This window comes from Dipodomys ordii, unplaced genomic scaffold, assembly GCF_000151885.1.
Source record: "Dipodomys ordii isolate 6190 unplaced genomic scaffold, Dord_2.0 Scaffold93, whole genome shotgun sequence".
Taxonomy (NCBI): Eukaryota; Metazoa; Chordata; class Mammalia; order Rodentia; family Heteromyidae; genus Dipodomys; species Dipodomys ordii.
The window spans coordinates 1,506,790-1,523,606 of NW_012267309.1; the positions used below are offsets into that span (position 1 = coordinate 1,506,790).

At 37.2% G+C, this 16,817-nt stretch overlaps 1 protein-coding gene across 2 annotated transcripts in view; it reads right to left on the reverse strand.

The window, feature by feature from the left end:
• The window catches only part of Sptlc1 (serine palmitoyltransferase, long chain base subunit 1), a 57,595-nt gene that overhangs the window by 9,008 nt on the left and 31,770 nt on the right, over nt 1–16,817 (reverse strand). For both annotated transcript variants that reach the window (XM_013026436.1, XM_013026435.1), the window contains exons 8-12: nt 13,676–13,765; nt 9,649–9,756; nt 8,490–8,585; nt 7,841–7,937; nt 5,895–5,949 (exon numbers count right to left, since the gene is read on the reverse strand). In XM_013026436.1, the coding sequence (XP_012881890.1) occupies nt 5,895–5,949; nt 7,841–7,937; nt 8,490–8,585; nt 9,649–9,756; nt 13,676–13,765 (446 nt within the window). The remainder of the gene's footprint in view (nt 1–5,894; nt 5,950–7,840; nt 7,938–8,489; nt 8,586–9,648; nt 9,757–13,675; nt 13,766–16,817) is intronic.

The following is a 16,817-nucleotide window of genomic DNA, read 5'->3' on the forward strand; positions in this document are numbered from 1 at the left end:
TCTGTTGAGGATCGTTTTTGCTATTTGGGGTCTTTTATTGTTCCATGTGAATTTTTGGATTGCCTCTTCTATTTCCTTGAAGAATGAGGTTGGAATTTTGATAGGTATCACATAGAATTTGTAGATAGCCTTGGGAAGTATTGCCATTTTCATGATGTTGATCTTTCAACAATCCAGGAGCATGGGAGTTTTTGCCACTTTCTAAGTTCTGTTTTGATTTCCTTTTTCAAGTTTTTAAAGTTTTCATCGTAGAGGTCGTTTGCTTCTTTGGTTAATTCCTAGGTATTTTATTTTTTGTGGGGCTATTAGGAATGGAGTTGCTTTCCTAATTTCAGCCACACTTTTCTCATTGTTGGCGTACAGAAAAGCCATTGATTTTTGAGGGTTAATTTTATACCCTGCTACTTTGCCAAAGTTTTGAATCAGCTTGAATAATTTGGGAGTGGAGTCTATGGGATTCTTTAAATACAAGATCATGTCATCTGCAAAGAGGAAGAGTTTTACTTCTTTCCCTATTTGGATCCCCTTTATCTTTGCATCTTATCTTATTGCTGTACCTAGGCATTCTAATACTAGATTGAAGAGAAGTGGAGAGAGTGGACATCCTTGTCTTGTCCCTGAGTTAAGAGGAATTGGCTTTAGTTTTTCACCATTAAGTATAATGCTGGCTGTAGGTTTGTCATATACAGCCTTTATTGTATTGAGGAATATTCTATGGATTCCTAATTTTTCCAGAACCTTCATCATAAAGGGTGTTGGATCTTGTCAAATGCTTTTGCTGCATCTATTGAGATAACCATGTGGTTCTTATCCTTGCTCCTGTTGATGTTAGCACATACTTTTGCTGGAGAAATCAAGAGGTGAGATGAAGTGACTGGTTCTAGGTGACACAGTATTGGGAATGGAGTCCAGACTTCCTGATTTCCTTACTGACCCACCTTGTAAATTCTATGCCACTCACTCTGTAGAGGAAGTCACTGAGATATAGAATAGAGCAACTGATTAAAAAGTCACTGCTCCCCCCTGGGAGCCTCATATGACTTTTCTCCATTCAAGCAACCATATCTGGGTTGCCAAGCCTCATGCTACTGGGGACCACCTTGCTGCCCCAAGGAGAATGCTGTCTGAGAAGGAAGCCAACATGGATGAAATCTGCATTGTGGGATGGAGAAGGCTGGAAACTAGATGAAGTCTTTCTGAGTACCTGGATCTAATCATGCCTTGATCAAGTGTTACCCTGGACATACCATTTCATGAGCCCAGCTCTCCCTTCTCCCTCCCTCCCTTTTCTTCCTCTTATGAAAAGCTGGACTTGGACTTTTGTCCCTTGTATCAGGAAATGTTTTAGCCAATTCATGCCATAAACTGCATATAATTCTCAAAAATAAAAAATAAAAAAAGAGCTGGGAGCCAGTGGCTCACATCTGTAATCCTAGCTACTCAAGAGGATCCCAGTTCAAAGCCAGCCCAAGCAGGAAAGTCTGTGAGCCTTTTTTTTTGTCCGTCATGGAGCCTGAACACTGTCCCTCAGCTCTTCAGCTCAAGGCTAGCGCTCTACCACTTGAGCCACCACACCCACTTCCAGTTTTTTGAGTGGTTTATTGGAAATAAGAGTCTCATGGCCTTTCCTGTCCAGGCTGGCTTTGAACCATGATCCTGAGATTTCAGCCTCCTGAGTAGCTATAAAGGCATGAGCCACTGGCACAGCAGTCCATGAGACTCTAATCTCCAATAAACCACCAGAAAACCAGAAGTGCTGTTGTGGCTCAAGTGGTAGAGCGCTAGCCTTGGGTTGAAGAGCTGAGGGACAGTGCTAAGGCCCAGACTGACATACATACATACATACATTCATAAATAAATAAATAAAATTAAAGACAAAAATAAATAAAAATTAAAGAACACAATACAGAGAATAGATTCAAATAAAGTCAGAAATAGAAAATTAAATAAGGAAAATAAACACTCAAAAGAAAAATCACATTCTCTCCAACCTTAAGAGGTACAAGATATAGTAAATCCTTAAGAGAGAAGAGGGGAAACTTTGAAGAAACAATTACACTTTGATTACTCATTGGCTCCAAGACAGAAAAAGTAGAAAATACCCAAATCATGTACTGAAGCTACCGTAACACTGATTTTTACGTTACTGAAAGTCAGCATAACAGAAGACTGTAGGTCCATTTGAATTATATATATTCAAATTAAAACATTAGCTAAATATATCTAGCATGGCAGAGCGCTTGCCTTGCATACATGAGGCCCTGGGTTCGATTCCTCAGCACCACATAAGCAAAAAGAAAAAAGCCGGAAGTGACGCTGTGGCTCAAGTGGTAGAGTGCTAGCCTTGAGCTGAAGAGCTGAGGGACAGTGCCCAGGCCCAGAGTTCAGGCCCCACAACCGGACCCCCCCAAAAAAAAAGAGACCCAGATCAATGCAATAAAAGAAAAAGAACTGTATGATTTATAAGAGATAGGAGGAAAAGATAGAAAATTATTGTTATAAAAAGATTTTCTAGGTACATCATCAAAACAGGATTTAATTAAAAAGAAACTTCTGGACATAAGATTAGTTAAAAAAAATCCTTACAAATTATCAGTAATCAAGTAGAAAGAATAAAACCCCATTCACAATTGCAACAAAAATCTATAGGACACCCAGAAATTTCCTTTAGAGACCCCAAAAGGGTATAAAGGCTTTAAAGGGAAAAAATTGTGTTAAAAAACACAAAGATCAAAATGGCTAGGCACCAGTAGTCATGGCTGAAATCTGAGGATTAGAGTTCAAAAAACACCTGGGCAGGAAAGTATGAAACTCTTACCTCTAATTAACTACCAAAAAACTGGTAGGGAAGCAGCTTGTGGTACAGCACTAGCCTTGAGTGAAAAAGCTTAAGGACAGTGCCTAGGTCCTGAGATTAAGCCCCAATACTGGCACAAAAGAAAAGAAGATTGAAATAGAGAGCTCATGTTCTTGCATGACAAATGCTTCCACATTAATCAGAGAATTTAGTGCCATTCCAATGAAAATTCTAGCAATTATTTTGGAGGAAGCTAATGAAAGCAAACACAACAGTAAAAACAGTGTTAGGACTGAACAAATAAACCAATCAAATAGTTCAAAAATAAACCCATGTACAAATGAGAAACTGGTATATGGGAGATAGCCCTATCAATCTGTAGATGAAAGAATGTAGAATTGGAATGTTAGTCAGAAACTGGCTTTACTTATCTTCTCTTGATCCCTGTTTCTTTCTCTAATCATCACCTAATTTCTCTTCCCTATTCTCTTTACAGAAAGTGCTTAAAAATGCTTTCCTAAAGCTGTGTCCAGTTCCTCTCTTAATCTCTTCTCTTAACTGAGCCTACTTCAATCAGGTGTTCTATTCTGCCCCTTCTTCTGTCCTGGAAGTACTCATCAAGTCACAGTAAGCACCATACTTTGAAATCAAAGGAATGGCATGTAGTCACCTTGCTAAGTCTACTGCAGCAAGATGCCACACACTGACCTATGTAATTGTGTTTTCCACTTGGCTTCTGGAACTCTGGAGTCCTTGGTCAGCTCTTTTCACTGGCTACTTCTCGATCACCTTCTAACCTATCCACATGGAAATGCTTTAAATACTATCTTTGTAAATCAAACATTTTTTTCTAGTTCAGGACTTTCTTTCAAATGTAAACTTGTATATCCAAGTGCTATTCTCCACTGATGTCTGACAGCATATGAAGCACAACACATCTGGCACTGAATCCCCACCAAATATTTCTTCAACCATTCTGGCTATTCGCCTAGTAGCTACTCCATCTGGTTGCTCAGATCAAAACCTTAAAGTTAACCTTAAGTCTTCTCTTTCTCATTCTACCTCTGTAGGAATTTCTGGCAGATCCAGCGTGCTGTCTCTCCAAAATATATCTAGAAGTCAAACAATGCTCAGTGATACTACTGGGTCAAAGTCATTCAACCTTCTGTTTCCATCTCCTAACTAATCTCTTTGCTTCTGCGCTTGTCACCAAACAATGCATAATTTCACTCTACATAGGAGAAATATGCTAAGACTTATGTCTAGCTGTTCCAGGGCATGTTTTCCCTTAAAATCATGCATACCTTCTTACCTGAGCCAAGGCTTCTGTCATGGCCTGAACGGCCCATTACCTGGCCCTCACCCTTCCCTAGGTCCTCCCACTTGTTTGGTCTGGCTGCCTTCCTGTTTCCTTTGCTTTTCTCTCCTATATTTGTTCCAGTGTGTGTTTAGTATGAGGTCCCTGCAGGGTTCTCCAAGTATAGCTACTGAGTAGGCAGCTGGAGATCTGGAGACACAGATCTGTCAGTTACCCACATGCAGGGGACACAAAACAATGTGAAACTTCAGTCACAGGAGGCAAATCCCCAAGAAGCTAATGAGATGAAGAGGACAACTGAGGACAAAATCCTAAAGAGAGCAGGGTGTTGCAGAAAGCCTTCAAAGGAGATGAAGATGAAACAATTCAAAGCTGTTGAAGGAAACCCATGAACACAGTGTAGCAGAATCCAAAGAAGGAAAAAAAATGGTCATGTGTGGAAAACTACTGAGCCATAAATGTGCTATAAGTCTTAGAGTTGGTGTCACTGGTGTTCCCCATAGGAAAGTAGTTTTTAGAGGAAGTGAGAGATGAGGACATGGAAAAACTACATATGTATTTTGAGAAGAATAGTTAAAAACAGAAGCCAAGAAACGGGGTAGTTGCTAGAGGGGAATGTGACATTATGAGCAGGGAGAATTTAAAGACAAGGGGTAGGGAGGATATGAATGCTACTGAAATGACTCAGGATAACATAGTAAGGGGACAACCAGAGGTTCTCAAAAGGAAAAATAAGAACCTGTGATGGCTGGAAGAAAATGCTTTTGGCTACAACAGAGGGAAGACTAGTTTGGTTGTCTGTAGCTATGTGGGTTTGTTAGAAAAACCAAGGGAATTCCTAAGGGACAGCATGAGGTGAGGCTGTCTATGAAAGGGATGGAATGCTGACAGAAGGCTAAGGAGTTCTGAAGAAAAGGTGGAGAAGAGATTCTGAAGGGCATCTAAGGTTAGTACTGATGAATGTACAGTGCCTCCAATGAGTTGGTAAATTAATATTTCACAAACCAGTGCAACTGGAACTGATGCACGTATATTCTCCTACTATAAATGATGCAAGAACTTCTGTTACTATTGTACAGACACACCCAGAACTGTCATTATCTCTGTCTCCATTTTACCTAGAACAGCTGTGATCTATCCACTTATCAAATGCCCTTTCCAATCAGTAACATGTCTAGTTTCCTTATCTTGTAACAGAGACAGGGCTTTCAAGACTGTAGAGACCCATTTCTTCTTAGGAGGCAAAAAGGAAACACCTTAGGCAATGTGAGATCATTCTTAAGAAGCCAGAAACTGTAGATGTCACCAATCTCAATTTATTTTTTTCTCAACCCTAAGAGGAATTTTACAAATTAAAATTAAAGTTTTTTAAAAAAGAAAACATTTATAAGATTCAATTTCCTTTTCATGTCTTAAACCTACTAAATAGTAACATGGACAGCAGAAACCTAGTACCACCCAATTATATCCTGTAATTATTTTTTTTCTGTGGCATTATGGAGATGCTCCAGTGTGTATCTTTCTTATTTCTTGTGGTAAGATGTTGTATTGTTTTCCCATATTACTATAGAATTTTAGTAGTATGTTGCATTTTTATAAAAGCAAAGGCATGATTCTTGACAAGGACAAATGGTTGCTCTAGTTTTATACAAATAAATCAAGTTGGTGAACGGAGTTGTTTTCCTAGTTGCAAAGTTGTTATGCTAATTACAGCCTATACAACTTTTCATTAAGTATGGTAGAGATAATCTTTATGTTAGCCCAAAATATAAAACTTACCCTTGTAAAGCTTTATGAATTTGTTGGCACTTTTTCTTTAATACTGCAAAAATATCTAAATGGAAAAAATCATTGATATTAGCTGATGCAGTCGATTGTACTAAATAAAAAATAATTTTAAAGGTTGGGTGCCAGTGATTCAGGCCTATAATCCTAGCTACTCAGGAGGCTAAGATCTAAGGATCTCAGTTCGAAGCCAGCCCAGACAAAACAGTTTGAGAGTCTGATCACCAAATTAATCAGCAAAAAGCTGCAAGAGGAGTTGTGGTTCAAGTGGTAGACCACTAGCCTTAAGCAAAAAAGCTTAGAATAGCCCCAGACCCTAAATTCAACCTCCAGGCTGATATACCACACAGACACACAGACACAGACACACAGACAGACACACACAGACACAGACACAGACACACACACACACACACACACTCTCTCTCTCTCTCTCTCTCAATTCAAGCTCATCAATCTAAAAGGCTGCAAATCCTTCCATAGTGGTGTTCTTGTGTGGGGCTGAACTTAGTCTTTGACACTTACTGACTAGACTCTTCTCATCCCATTTCACTAAACCTGAAAATGATGAGTTCCAAAACAATGAATTTTATTCTTACCAAGATTCTACAAAGTCCAGCAAAGAAGAAAATGGAGCAAATCATTTCTTTTTTCCTTTCTTCCTTCCTTCCTTCATTTTCTTCTCTCCTATCTCCTCCCTCCTTTTCTTTCTGTGTGTATAAGTGTATGTGCCAGTCCTGTGGCTTGAACTCAGGGCCTGGGCACTGTCCTTGATCTTCTTTCACTCAAGTCTACTGCTCTACCACTTGAGCCACAGCTCCACATTTTGTTTTGCTTTTGTGTGTGTGTGTGTGATTAATTGATGATAAGAGTCTCACAGGCTTTCCTGCTTGAGCTGGCTTTGAACCATGATTCTCTGCCTCCTGAGTAGCAAGGATTACAGGTATAAACCACCTGCACCTGGTCAATTATCTATTTCTTGATTTAAACAATTTGTGAAAAATCTGCAGTGTCAAAGTAATATTTTAAAAAGTATAGAAGGAAAACCAGAAAGTGATAATATCTGACCAGGAGATGAGGCTGCAAAGCTACCTCACAAGGGAGCATCTAAATGTGCACACAGACACATTCACAAGTCTTCTGATTTCTGAATTAGTATCAAGGCTGTGTATCTGAAGTGCCAGGTAAGGCCCACTGTTCTCTCCATTTTAAGATCCTACTGTAGCCAATAGTCACATTTTGAATTCTCCTTTGACACTGTATTTTGCCCACTGAGTTGGTGGCTGACAAGAGAGTATTGACAAGACTGGATGAATTGAGGACTAAAAGACTGAAGTAGGAAACTGACAACAGTTCTAACATATTGGCACTGGTTCATTTCTCAAAAAACTGTAAACCGAACAATGAATGTTATTTACAGTAGTGAAAGCATCTAAGCTTGGCACTGACCCAGGGGACCTCCTCCTTCTGGCATCCCTGCATACCAGAAAGCCAGCCAGGCTTTGGTTCCAACTCCAAGCACAAGGACTAAAGCTCTGGCCTCCAGGGCAGTGTCTTCACTGCCATTCTTCCTGTAAATGTCAGTTATGAGTGAGTATCCTTCTCTGGAACGCTGGGATGAGAAATGTTTCAGATTTTTAAGAGTTTTTCAGATTCATTAGTATTCATTAAGCAGGTGCCTTACCATCTGAAGCATGCCTCCACCCCAATTCTGTAGTGTTTATGTAGACCTCCCTGGATGAATTTCTAAACTCAAAATTACCTATGCTCAGAAAATTTTGGATTTTAGACTACTTTGGATTTCTGGATTCGAAATGCTCATCCTGTAATCTAATTCTGTAGAGTTTTTTCTGGTAAATAATTTCCTCTTACGAAGTTCCCCCAGAAGCAAGCCAGTGACACAGTTACAGTTAACATAGCCCAAGCACTGACGGCTGTACCTGGATTCTCTTCCATGATGTTGAGAGCCTCAATGGCAGCAGCGGCTAACAAGGGAGGTAATGAAGCTGAAAAGCAGTATCCTTGGCCAGAGAGTCGCTGAGAAGAAACAAGTCAAACCATAACATAAACGTTCTCTCTGTTTTTGGGCGGTAAGGAGAGTAAACATTCAAAAGACACTGAATTCCCATATAACCCACAGAACAATATGTAAATAAGGTGAGGGAGTAAGATCTAGTCAAGAATAAGCACTATACATGTAGCAAAGATAAAGCTAAAAAGGGAGGTCATTTCTCAAGTTAAATATTTTTAAGTTGTTTTCTAAATATCAGTATTTAAGTAAAATTTGTATGACTCTAGTTCAAGAAAACTGAGGAAAAAGTCAGTGAGGTCCCATCCCAATTAATAAGCTGGTATGGTTGTATGTGGCTGTGATCCAGTTACTGTGAAGGATAGGTAGGAGCATCATGATCTGAGGCTGACCTGGGTAAAAAATAGTCTGGGGCACAGCTCAAGAGATAGGACTCCTGTCTAGCAAGTAGAAAGCCCTATGTTCAATTCTCAGAACCACTGAACAAAACAAAAACAAAAGGATATAATTTGAAGTTTTACTTTAAAGTGATCAATGTAGCAATCAATTTCAGAGTTTACCTGATGGTCAATTACAAAAGTTCTGCCACAACAGAAACCTCCAATAGAAGCAAGAGCATTCTCCATGTTGGCACTGATAAGGTCAATATCTTCCATCTGCCAGAAAAGTGAGAAAGACCAATGGATTATTCCTCAACTTACAGGAAATGAAAAATAAGACAGTACAAAGCCTAGATACAAAATACTTCATTTGCAGGGTGGTGGTGGCTCACGCCTGTAATCTTAAATTACTCAGGAGGCTGAGCTCTGAAGATTGCAGTTTGAAGCCAGCCCCTGCAGAGAAGCCTCTTACCTCCAATTATCCACTCAAAAACTGGAAGTGAGGCTGTGGCTCAAAGTGGCAGAGCTCTAGCCTTGAGCAAAAGAACTCAGGGACATCACTCAAGCTCCGAGTTCAAGCCCCATAAATGACAAAACAACAACAATAAAAATCAACTTCATTTATCACATCTTTACGCGTCTAGATTCAAAAACTACATAAATGGAGACAATAGATTAGTCAAACAAAATCTATGGCTGGAAGGACTGCAATCATGGACATGACTCACCCTAATACTTTCTTACCATTCCATCATGCAGCAACATTTTCCTCACAGTGAATAAATGGTTAAATTAAAAGGAGATGAATCAGGTAACTTGATGGTATGGGGTTGGAAAAAACAGGAGGACAATGGAATAGGTGACACTGATCAAAATACATTGTATTTATAAACTGATTTGTTGAACTGAAAGCCCTTTGTACAACTACTTCAGATAATAAAAAAAGGAGATAAAATTCAAGACTGTGAGATATTAAAAACAGGTTAAGAGCTTTAAGATTATTTTCTTGCAAAAGCAGTGGACTGGCTGGATTTTGCTATAGAAAGTACTCCAAATAAAACTACATCAAGCAAAATAATTTTTAAACACTTTATGCATCTATTACTTTCAGTATGTACTTCTAAAAGATAAAACGTCAGAAAATCAGTAAAAATCAACTGTTTCTGACATATGATTGAATATTCTATGTTCAAAGGCTGTTTTACAAAACTTTCATTTTTACCTGCATCCATTTAAATCAGGATCTAATGACAAACGCAATTTTATGCCCACAACAATGTTAACAAAATAGAAGTATACATATTCTACAGGAAGGTAATTTCCCCAGTGGAAGACTTACATTGATCCCATAGTGCTCAGTAACTCCTCGGCCATGCTCCCCAAGGACTCCAAACGAAAGGCTTTCTTCCACAAAGATTCTTGCTTTGTATTTGTATTTTAACTTAACCTAGGTTGTTAAGTAAAACCCAATTTTAAAACAGGGGTAATTAGTAGCATATAGAATATATTTCAAAGAAAAATTTATAGTTCACCTTTAGTATTTGTGAATTCTATATTTGTGAATTTGCCTATTTGCTAAAATTTATTTGTAAACCCCAAAAGAGTATCTATTGTACCACCCACCCATCACTCATGTCAAAAGGCATGTGCATGGGTGTTGTGGTGAAGAACTGAGTACTCCTAGTTGTTTACTGACCAAGTATAGTTTCTATGGTCACTTTGGCCACATTTCCTACAATTTTATTGGTGATTCTGTGTTTAAAATGGCATAGATGAAATGATGAGGTGTTTCCAAGTGACAGTATGTCTTATGAGAAAATGTGTATTAGAGAAGCATTATCCTAGCAAGAAGACAGTTAATGTGTTAACAGTATACATTAAAGAAGGTATCTTTTTTTTCCTTTTTTTTTTTTTTTTTGCTTGTCCTGAAGCCTGAACTTAGGGTTTAGACACTGTTTCTGAGTTTATTTGTTTGTTTCCTTTTCTCAAGGCTAGTGCACTACCTCTTAAGCCACAGCTCTACTTGTGGCTTTTTGATGGTTAATTTGGAATCTCATGGACTTTCCTGCCTGAGTTGGCTTTGATCCTCAGATCTCAGCCTGCTAAGTAGGAATGAGTCACTAATGCCCTGCTAAAGAAGGCATCTTTAAACAGAAAAATGTACAGTACATTTTATGTATTAATCAAAATGTTATGGCCAGGGGGGTCACAGAAATCTAATCCTGCATTGCCCTAGCAACAGTTTTGTATTCCAGTGTTTGTGGCAACTTACAGAATAACTGTGAAGAACGAGAAATGACTATTTTAGAGCTCTAAAGTGATCCAATTTAACTCCATTAGAGAGACAGCACAATATTAAAATTTAAAAAAAGAATACTTAGATATTTATGTGTATAGACATCAGACATAAAACACTGTTGTGACTATGTACACAAACTCTTGGGAAATGTAAGTATTACTCCACACTTAAATTCAGAAAATCTTTATCTTATTACATTGTTATTGTTACGGTTTATGGGGCTTAAACTCAGGGCCCAGGAGCTGACCCTAAGCATTTCTGCTTAAGGCTAGTGTTCTACCACTTTGAGCAACAACGCCACTTCTTGTTTTCTGATGGTTAATTTGAGATCAAGAGTCTCATGGACTTTCCTGCCTAGAGTGATTTTGAATTGTGATCTTCAGCTTCCTGAGTAGCCAGGATTGCAGGTGTGAGCCACAGATGCTCAACTTAGCTTTTCTCTGTTTTCAGTCCCTTCCTATCAAAATTTTAAGATACGTGTCTATCTGAAGGTTCTTCTAATAATTTCATGGTTTAAAAAATAGTGAACGTGGGAATTCTTGGGTCCTTTTTTCCATTAAAACTACAGAAATAATGCACAGAATGTATAAGAAGGTTTGATATAAGCTTTTGTTATTTTTTTCAATCATCAAAATTTTACTGGCTATTTTTGCTAATTAATGTCAAATGAGGGGATAGGTGTATTTCAATTGGCTTTTGGTCAGATTTTTATTAACAATTACTGATTACATTGACCTAACATTGATTCTTTCCATGTCTTAACAGGAATGAGATATTACTTATCTCTTTTTAAAAATCAAATTTAGAAGATATTTAACAATTTAATACAACTTGCACAGAAACAGACAAAACAGGAATCCCAGGGTCAAACCTAATTTGACTTGTATAATTATTACATATTCAGTGTTCACATACACTTGATCTGTTCTCATACTCTGCATTTTGTTTCATCATACACTTGTCCATTAGAATGTCTTGTGACTGTAGTCCTATAATGAACAGCTTTAGTAACTTCTTGTCTACTACCTTTCCACATTGTCCCATTAATCTTTGACTCAAAAATTGGCAGAACAAAAACTTTCCTCATATTCTGGGTGAACTCAGATTTCCTGAACAATGAAAAAACTTTAAAAATAGCACATGAATCCTGTAATTTGAATCCTTATTCAATTAACAGATGCCTAGATTTCAATCTAAATTAACAAATATAAGGATTATTTAGCAGAAGAAATCAATTAATGTAATTTACCACATTAATAGAATGAAGAAAAGAACCTAAGTAGATACAGAAAAAACATTCAACAAAAAACAAAACACCCTAACAACCTCTCATTAGAAACACACTTAAAAATTAGGAACAGGGAAGAATTCCCTGAACCTCTGATACAGAATAGTTATGAAAAACTTACAGCTAAGATAAAGATTAAAAACTTGCCCTTTCATATCAGAAATTAGGTGACCCACTTTCAGTATTTCTCAACTCTTAACAAAAGTTCCAGCTAGACAATCAAGCAAGGTGTGGGGAGTGGATGGGGGAGAAGGCAATCAAATTGAAAGAAGTAAAACTATCTCTATTCACAAATGATATATTTTATGTATAGAACAAGATCCCTAACACATGAACAGTACACCATTGATGTATGTGATGAAACATTATAGTATACCATTAATATGCACAATTTTATGTTTTTATGTACCAGTTAAATTTAACAATAAACTATATACACATAATTGCTTATATTTCAATAAGCTAACAGTAAACAATCTAAAATGGAAGTGAAAAAAAAATTCCATATATAGCGACAAAAATACTTAGTGATAAATTTAAGACTGGTATGCTATAAACTAAAAAAAGTGAAGAAATTAAAACATTTCTAAATAAAGGAAACATGTCAAATTGAAGACTGAATTGAAGATGGCAATATGTCCCAAAGATACCTACATATTCATACAATACTTATTAAAATCCTAATCACATTTTCACAGAAATGGGAAAGCTTTATCTAACACTCAAATGGAATTCCAAGGGATGAATGAACAGCTAAAACAATTTTTAAAAAAGAAAACTAAGTCAGAACACTCATGCATCCTGATTTCAGAGGCTGCCTAAAAGATACAGTAATTGATATATTGTACTCTTCTAAAAATAAACATATAGATTAATCATAATTGAAAGTCTAAATAAACCCATGCATCTACGGTCAACGATTTTTTTTCACAAAGAGTAATTCTATTCAATAGAAAAGCAACTACTATCCTCAACAAAAAACACAAAGAATACCATGCACAAAGGAATAAAGTTGACCAACCTGTCAACGAACTCAAAATAAAGTTGTATAACATACAAAAAACTAACTCAAAACGAATCACAGACCTAGCTGTAAAAGTGAAAACTAGTAGAAGGAAACTTTGGTAGCCTTTGAGTAGACAAAGATGTTTAAATGTGATACAAAGGCAAAAGCTATAACAAAACAATAAACAGAACTTCTTCAAAATTGGGAACAATACTAAAGTACTTCAAGAGTACATACTGAAGTGCAACAAAAAAGTCCATATAATGGGAGAAATACCTACAAGTCACGTTATAACTGATAAGGAATTCATAATTTAATAATACAAAGACAACCCATTAAAAAATGGGCAAAATACTTAACAGGTATTTCTCCCCAAACATACAAATGGGCAACAAGTATGTGAAACAGAGCTCAGTACCATTAGTCATTTGGGAAATACAAACAAAATTATCTCATGACAATTAATTACATCCTTTGGTACTTACATCATTAGGTATGATACACAGATAGATAGATAGATAGGTAGATAGATATCAATTAAATGGGGGGGTTCATATCATAGTTACATCTCCATACATGTGAATTCTGTATTCCATTGATATATTTTAAAGCCAGCTTTTTGACTTTTAATGTTAATCTACTTGCCTGGTATGTATGTTTGAAACCTAGTGTGAAAAACGGTATAGACATTACATATCAAATGTAATCATAAACAAATGTATATCTGCCAAATAGTCTAACCATTAAAATAATGACTGAACATGGTTGCTTACCAATTCTGGAAGAGGACAGATAGTTCCAGTATTCATATATAATCCTTCTACTACGATGAAACGTCGAGTTACACGAGCCTTGCGAGGATTCTTAAAAAAAATAAGAAATTAAAAAACATCCTTAATTTCAGTCTGAAAATACATAATTGGTCACATTTGTCTAGAACTTTCGCCTCACAAGACTTACTTTTAAAAATGCTCAAGTGGTAGAGCACTTGCTTGGCCCTGGGTTCAATCCCCAGTGCCAAAAAATTGAAAAAAATGAAAAAAAATTTTAGAAGGTCTGAATGAATTTAAGGCTTAGTGTTTGAGATCCTGTTGTTTTGAGATGAAAAATAGCATGTTTTTCAGTTTATAACATCAACTGCAATCACTCACACATTTACTACTTACAACCCTCTGACGATACTAAGGTAAAAGCAAAACCTTCCTGCTCCAGAATGATAAGAACGAAGTATGATGGAACCTTCTGGAAGATAGGAATCTTATATCATAGGAATTGCACATTTCAATGTCTGTAAATTTCGCCTAAAAGAACCATAATGGAGATGGTCTAAAGAGCAGATAGAAGCTTAGAGTATATAACAATGGCAAAATATTGACAGAAGGACCTGGAGGGCTTAATGATGTTACAATTCCTTTGTATGCAATACCAATTTTCTATAACCACAGGTTACAAAACAGGCAAATGCGAGCTAGGTACCTTCACCTCCAAAACACACTAAAACACTTTCCTTCCCTACTCTTCACTGACAACACTAAGTCAAGTAAAATTTAACTGTGATCCTGTTTGATCAAGTTGTAGGGTGAAAATAACTGTTCAAACAATATTTATCTCACACCTCATCCACAGCAGGTCACTAATAACTTACAGATAAGAATCTGAATATGGTTCAGGTATGTCAGACTGAAAAAATACTAACCACATATAGTTACAATTCATTACTACCGGGCTGGGAAGGTGGTAGCGTTTTTGCCTTGCATGAATGAGGCCCTGGGTTCGATTCCTCAGCACCGCATAAGCAAAAAGAAAAAGAAAAAAAAGCCAGAAATAGTGCTGTGGCTCAAGTGGTAGAGTGCTAGCCTTGAGCTGAAGAGCTGAGGGACAGCACCTAGGCCCAGAGTTTAGGCCCCACAACCGGACCCAAAAAAAAAAGAATTTATTACTACCTTTCTATTCAAAGTTTTTTGCTTCAAGCTGGGTGCTGGTGGCTCATGTCTATAATCCTAGCTACTCAGGAGGCTGAGATCTGAGGATCACAGTTCAAAGCTCACAGTTCAGAGACTTTTATCTCCAATAAACTACTCAGAAAAATCCAGAAGTGGTGGTGTGGCTCAAGTGGTAGAGTGTTAGCCTTGAACACAAAGAGACTCAGGGACAGCACCTAGGCCTGGAGTTCAAGTCCCAGGATGGGCAAAAAAAAAAAAAAAAAGTCTCTTGCTTCTGCCCTAAAGGATAGTTAGAAACTCAAGTATAAGTGCAATACTTTAAGGAATATTTTAGTACTTATAGCTGTACCATACTGTGTTTGTTGAGTTCTATAGAAGTACACATTACTGAGGCTACTCAAACTTTAAGAATCAAAACATTTGGGAAACTGACAAGAGTTTAATCCAAATGTAGACTAAACAGGTACTTTAATTTGCTTTCAAAGGAAAGGCAGGTGGGCAAGTAAGGAGCATTAAAGGTTATCAGATTTACTACTTATATGAAAATGAACTTTAAAAAATATTTCTAAAAGTAAAGGGAGGCTGGGAAGTGATGTGAAGGGTAAACAAAGGAGGAGGCTGCAATGCTTGGTAAGAAATGTACGCATTATCCTGCCCATGCAATTGTAACCCCTCTGTACAGTATTTTCACAAATAAAATAAAAAAAATAAATTAAAAAAAAGTAAAATGTAAAATTATTTATAAAGATGACTCATGGCAAGAAAATGTGGCATTAATTGATTAGTAAAAAAGTAAAATTGGTCGGGGAATGGTTGCATATCCCAGCTACTCAGAAGGTACACACAGGAAGACTGATGTTTGAGGTCAGCGCAGGCAAAAGTCAGCAAGACATGCTCTCAAAAACATGGGATGGTGGTGCAGAACTGTGATCTCAGTTAACTTAGGAGCTAGAAATAGGAGGTTTGCAGTTGGAGATAAACCCAGGCAAAGTTAATGTGAGACCTTATCTGAAAAAGAAACTAAAAGCAAAAAGACTTGGGGCATGGCTCAAGTGACAATAGCATTTGCCTATCAAGTACGAAGTCCTTACTTTAATACCTAGTACTACCAAAAAACAAGCAATAAAGTAAAATTAAATTTCAAGACAATTTTATTTTTATTGTTAGCCACAAATCCACAGAATAAAAATATCTTATAATAAACCCAAGCAGATGACAGGCACTTGTGGTTCACATCTACTAAGGAGGCTGAGATCTGAGGATTGCAGTTTGAAGCTAGCCCAGACAGGAAAGTCCATGAGACTCTTATCTTGAATTAACCACCAAATATCAGAAGTGACTCTGTGGCTCAAGGTGGAAGAACACAAGCCTTGAGCGACAAAGCTCAGGGATAGCATCCAGGCCCTGAGTTCAAGCCCTATGACCGAAACAAACAAACATACAAAATACCCCAGTAAGACTTCCAACATGATATCTTCCAAACATGTATAATACTAAGCCCACAAAACTCTCTATAGAAGACTAGAACCTTGGTCATGATTTCCAAAGCAGCGTTCTTCAATCTGGTGGCAGCCAGTAGTACCAGTATTGCATTCTAGTTCTGTACTATAAAAGCCATCTTTCTATAGAAAAAAAAAATTAACCAATGGACCAACTTCAATTTTAGACTTTTTTCCTGTAGATTTTTCTAAATTGCATAAACATAAAACCCTGACCTACGCCAAGAGCGAAGAGACAAACGGTACATGGTCTCCCTGATAAGTGGATGATAAATCCAAAATGTTAGGTGATACGACAAAACTAACAGGACTTAAGAAACAAAGAACTCCTGCTCATCTGGTTGAACCACTACTAAATATCCCCACGCTGCTGATCACATGTATGGTGTATAACAAGTGAACACTGTTATATATTACAGACTGTGATAGACAATTTGTTCCAGGAAAGTTAGAATGAACTTGTGACTTAGAAA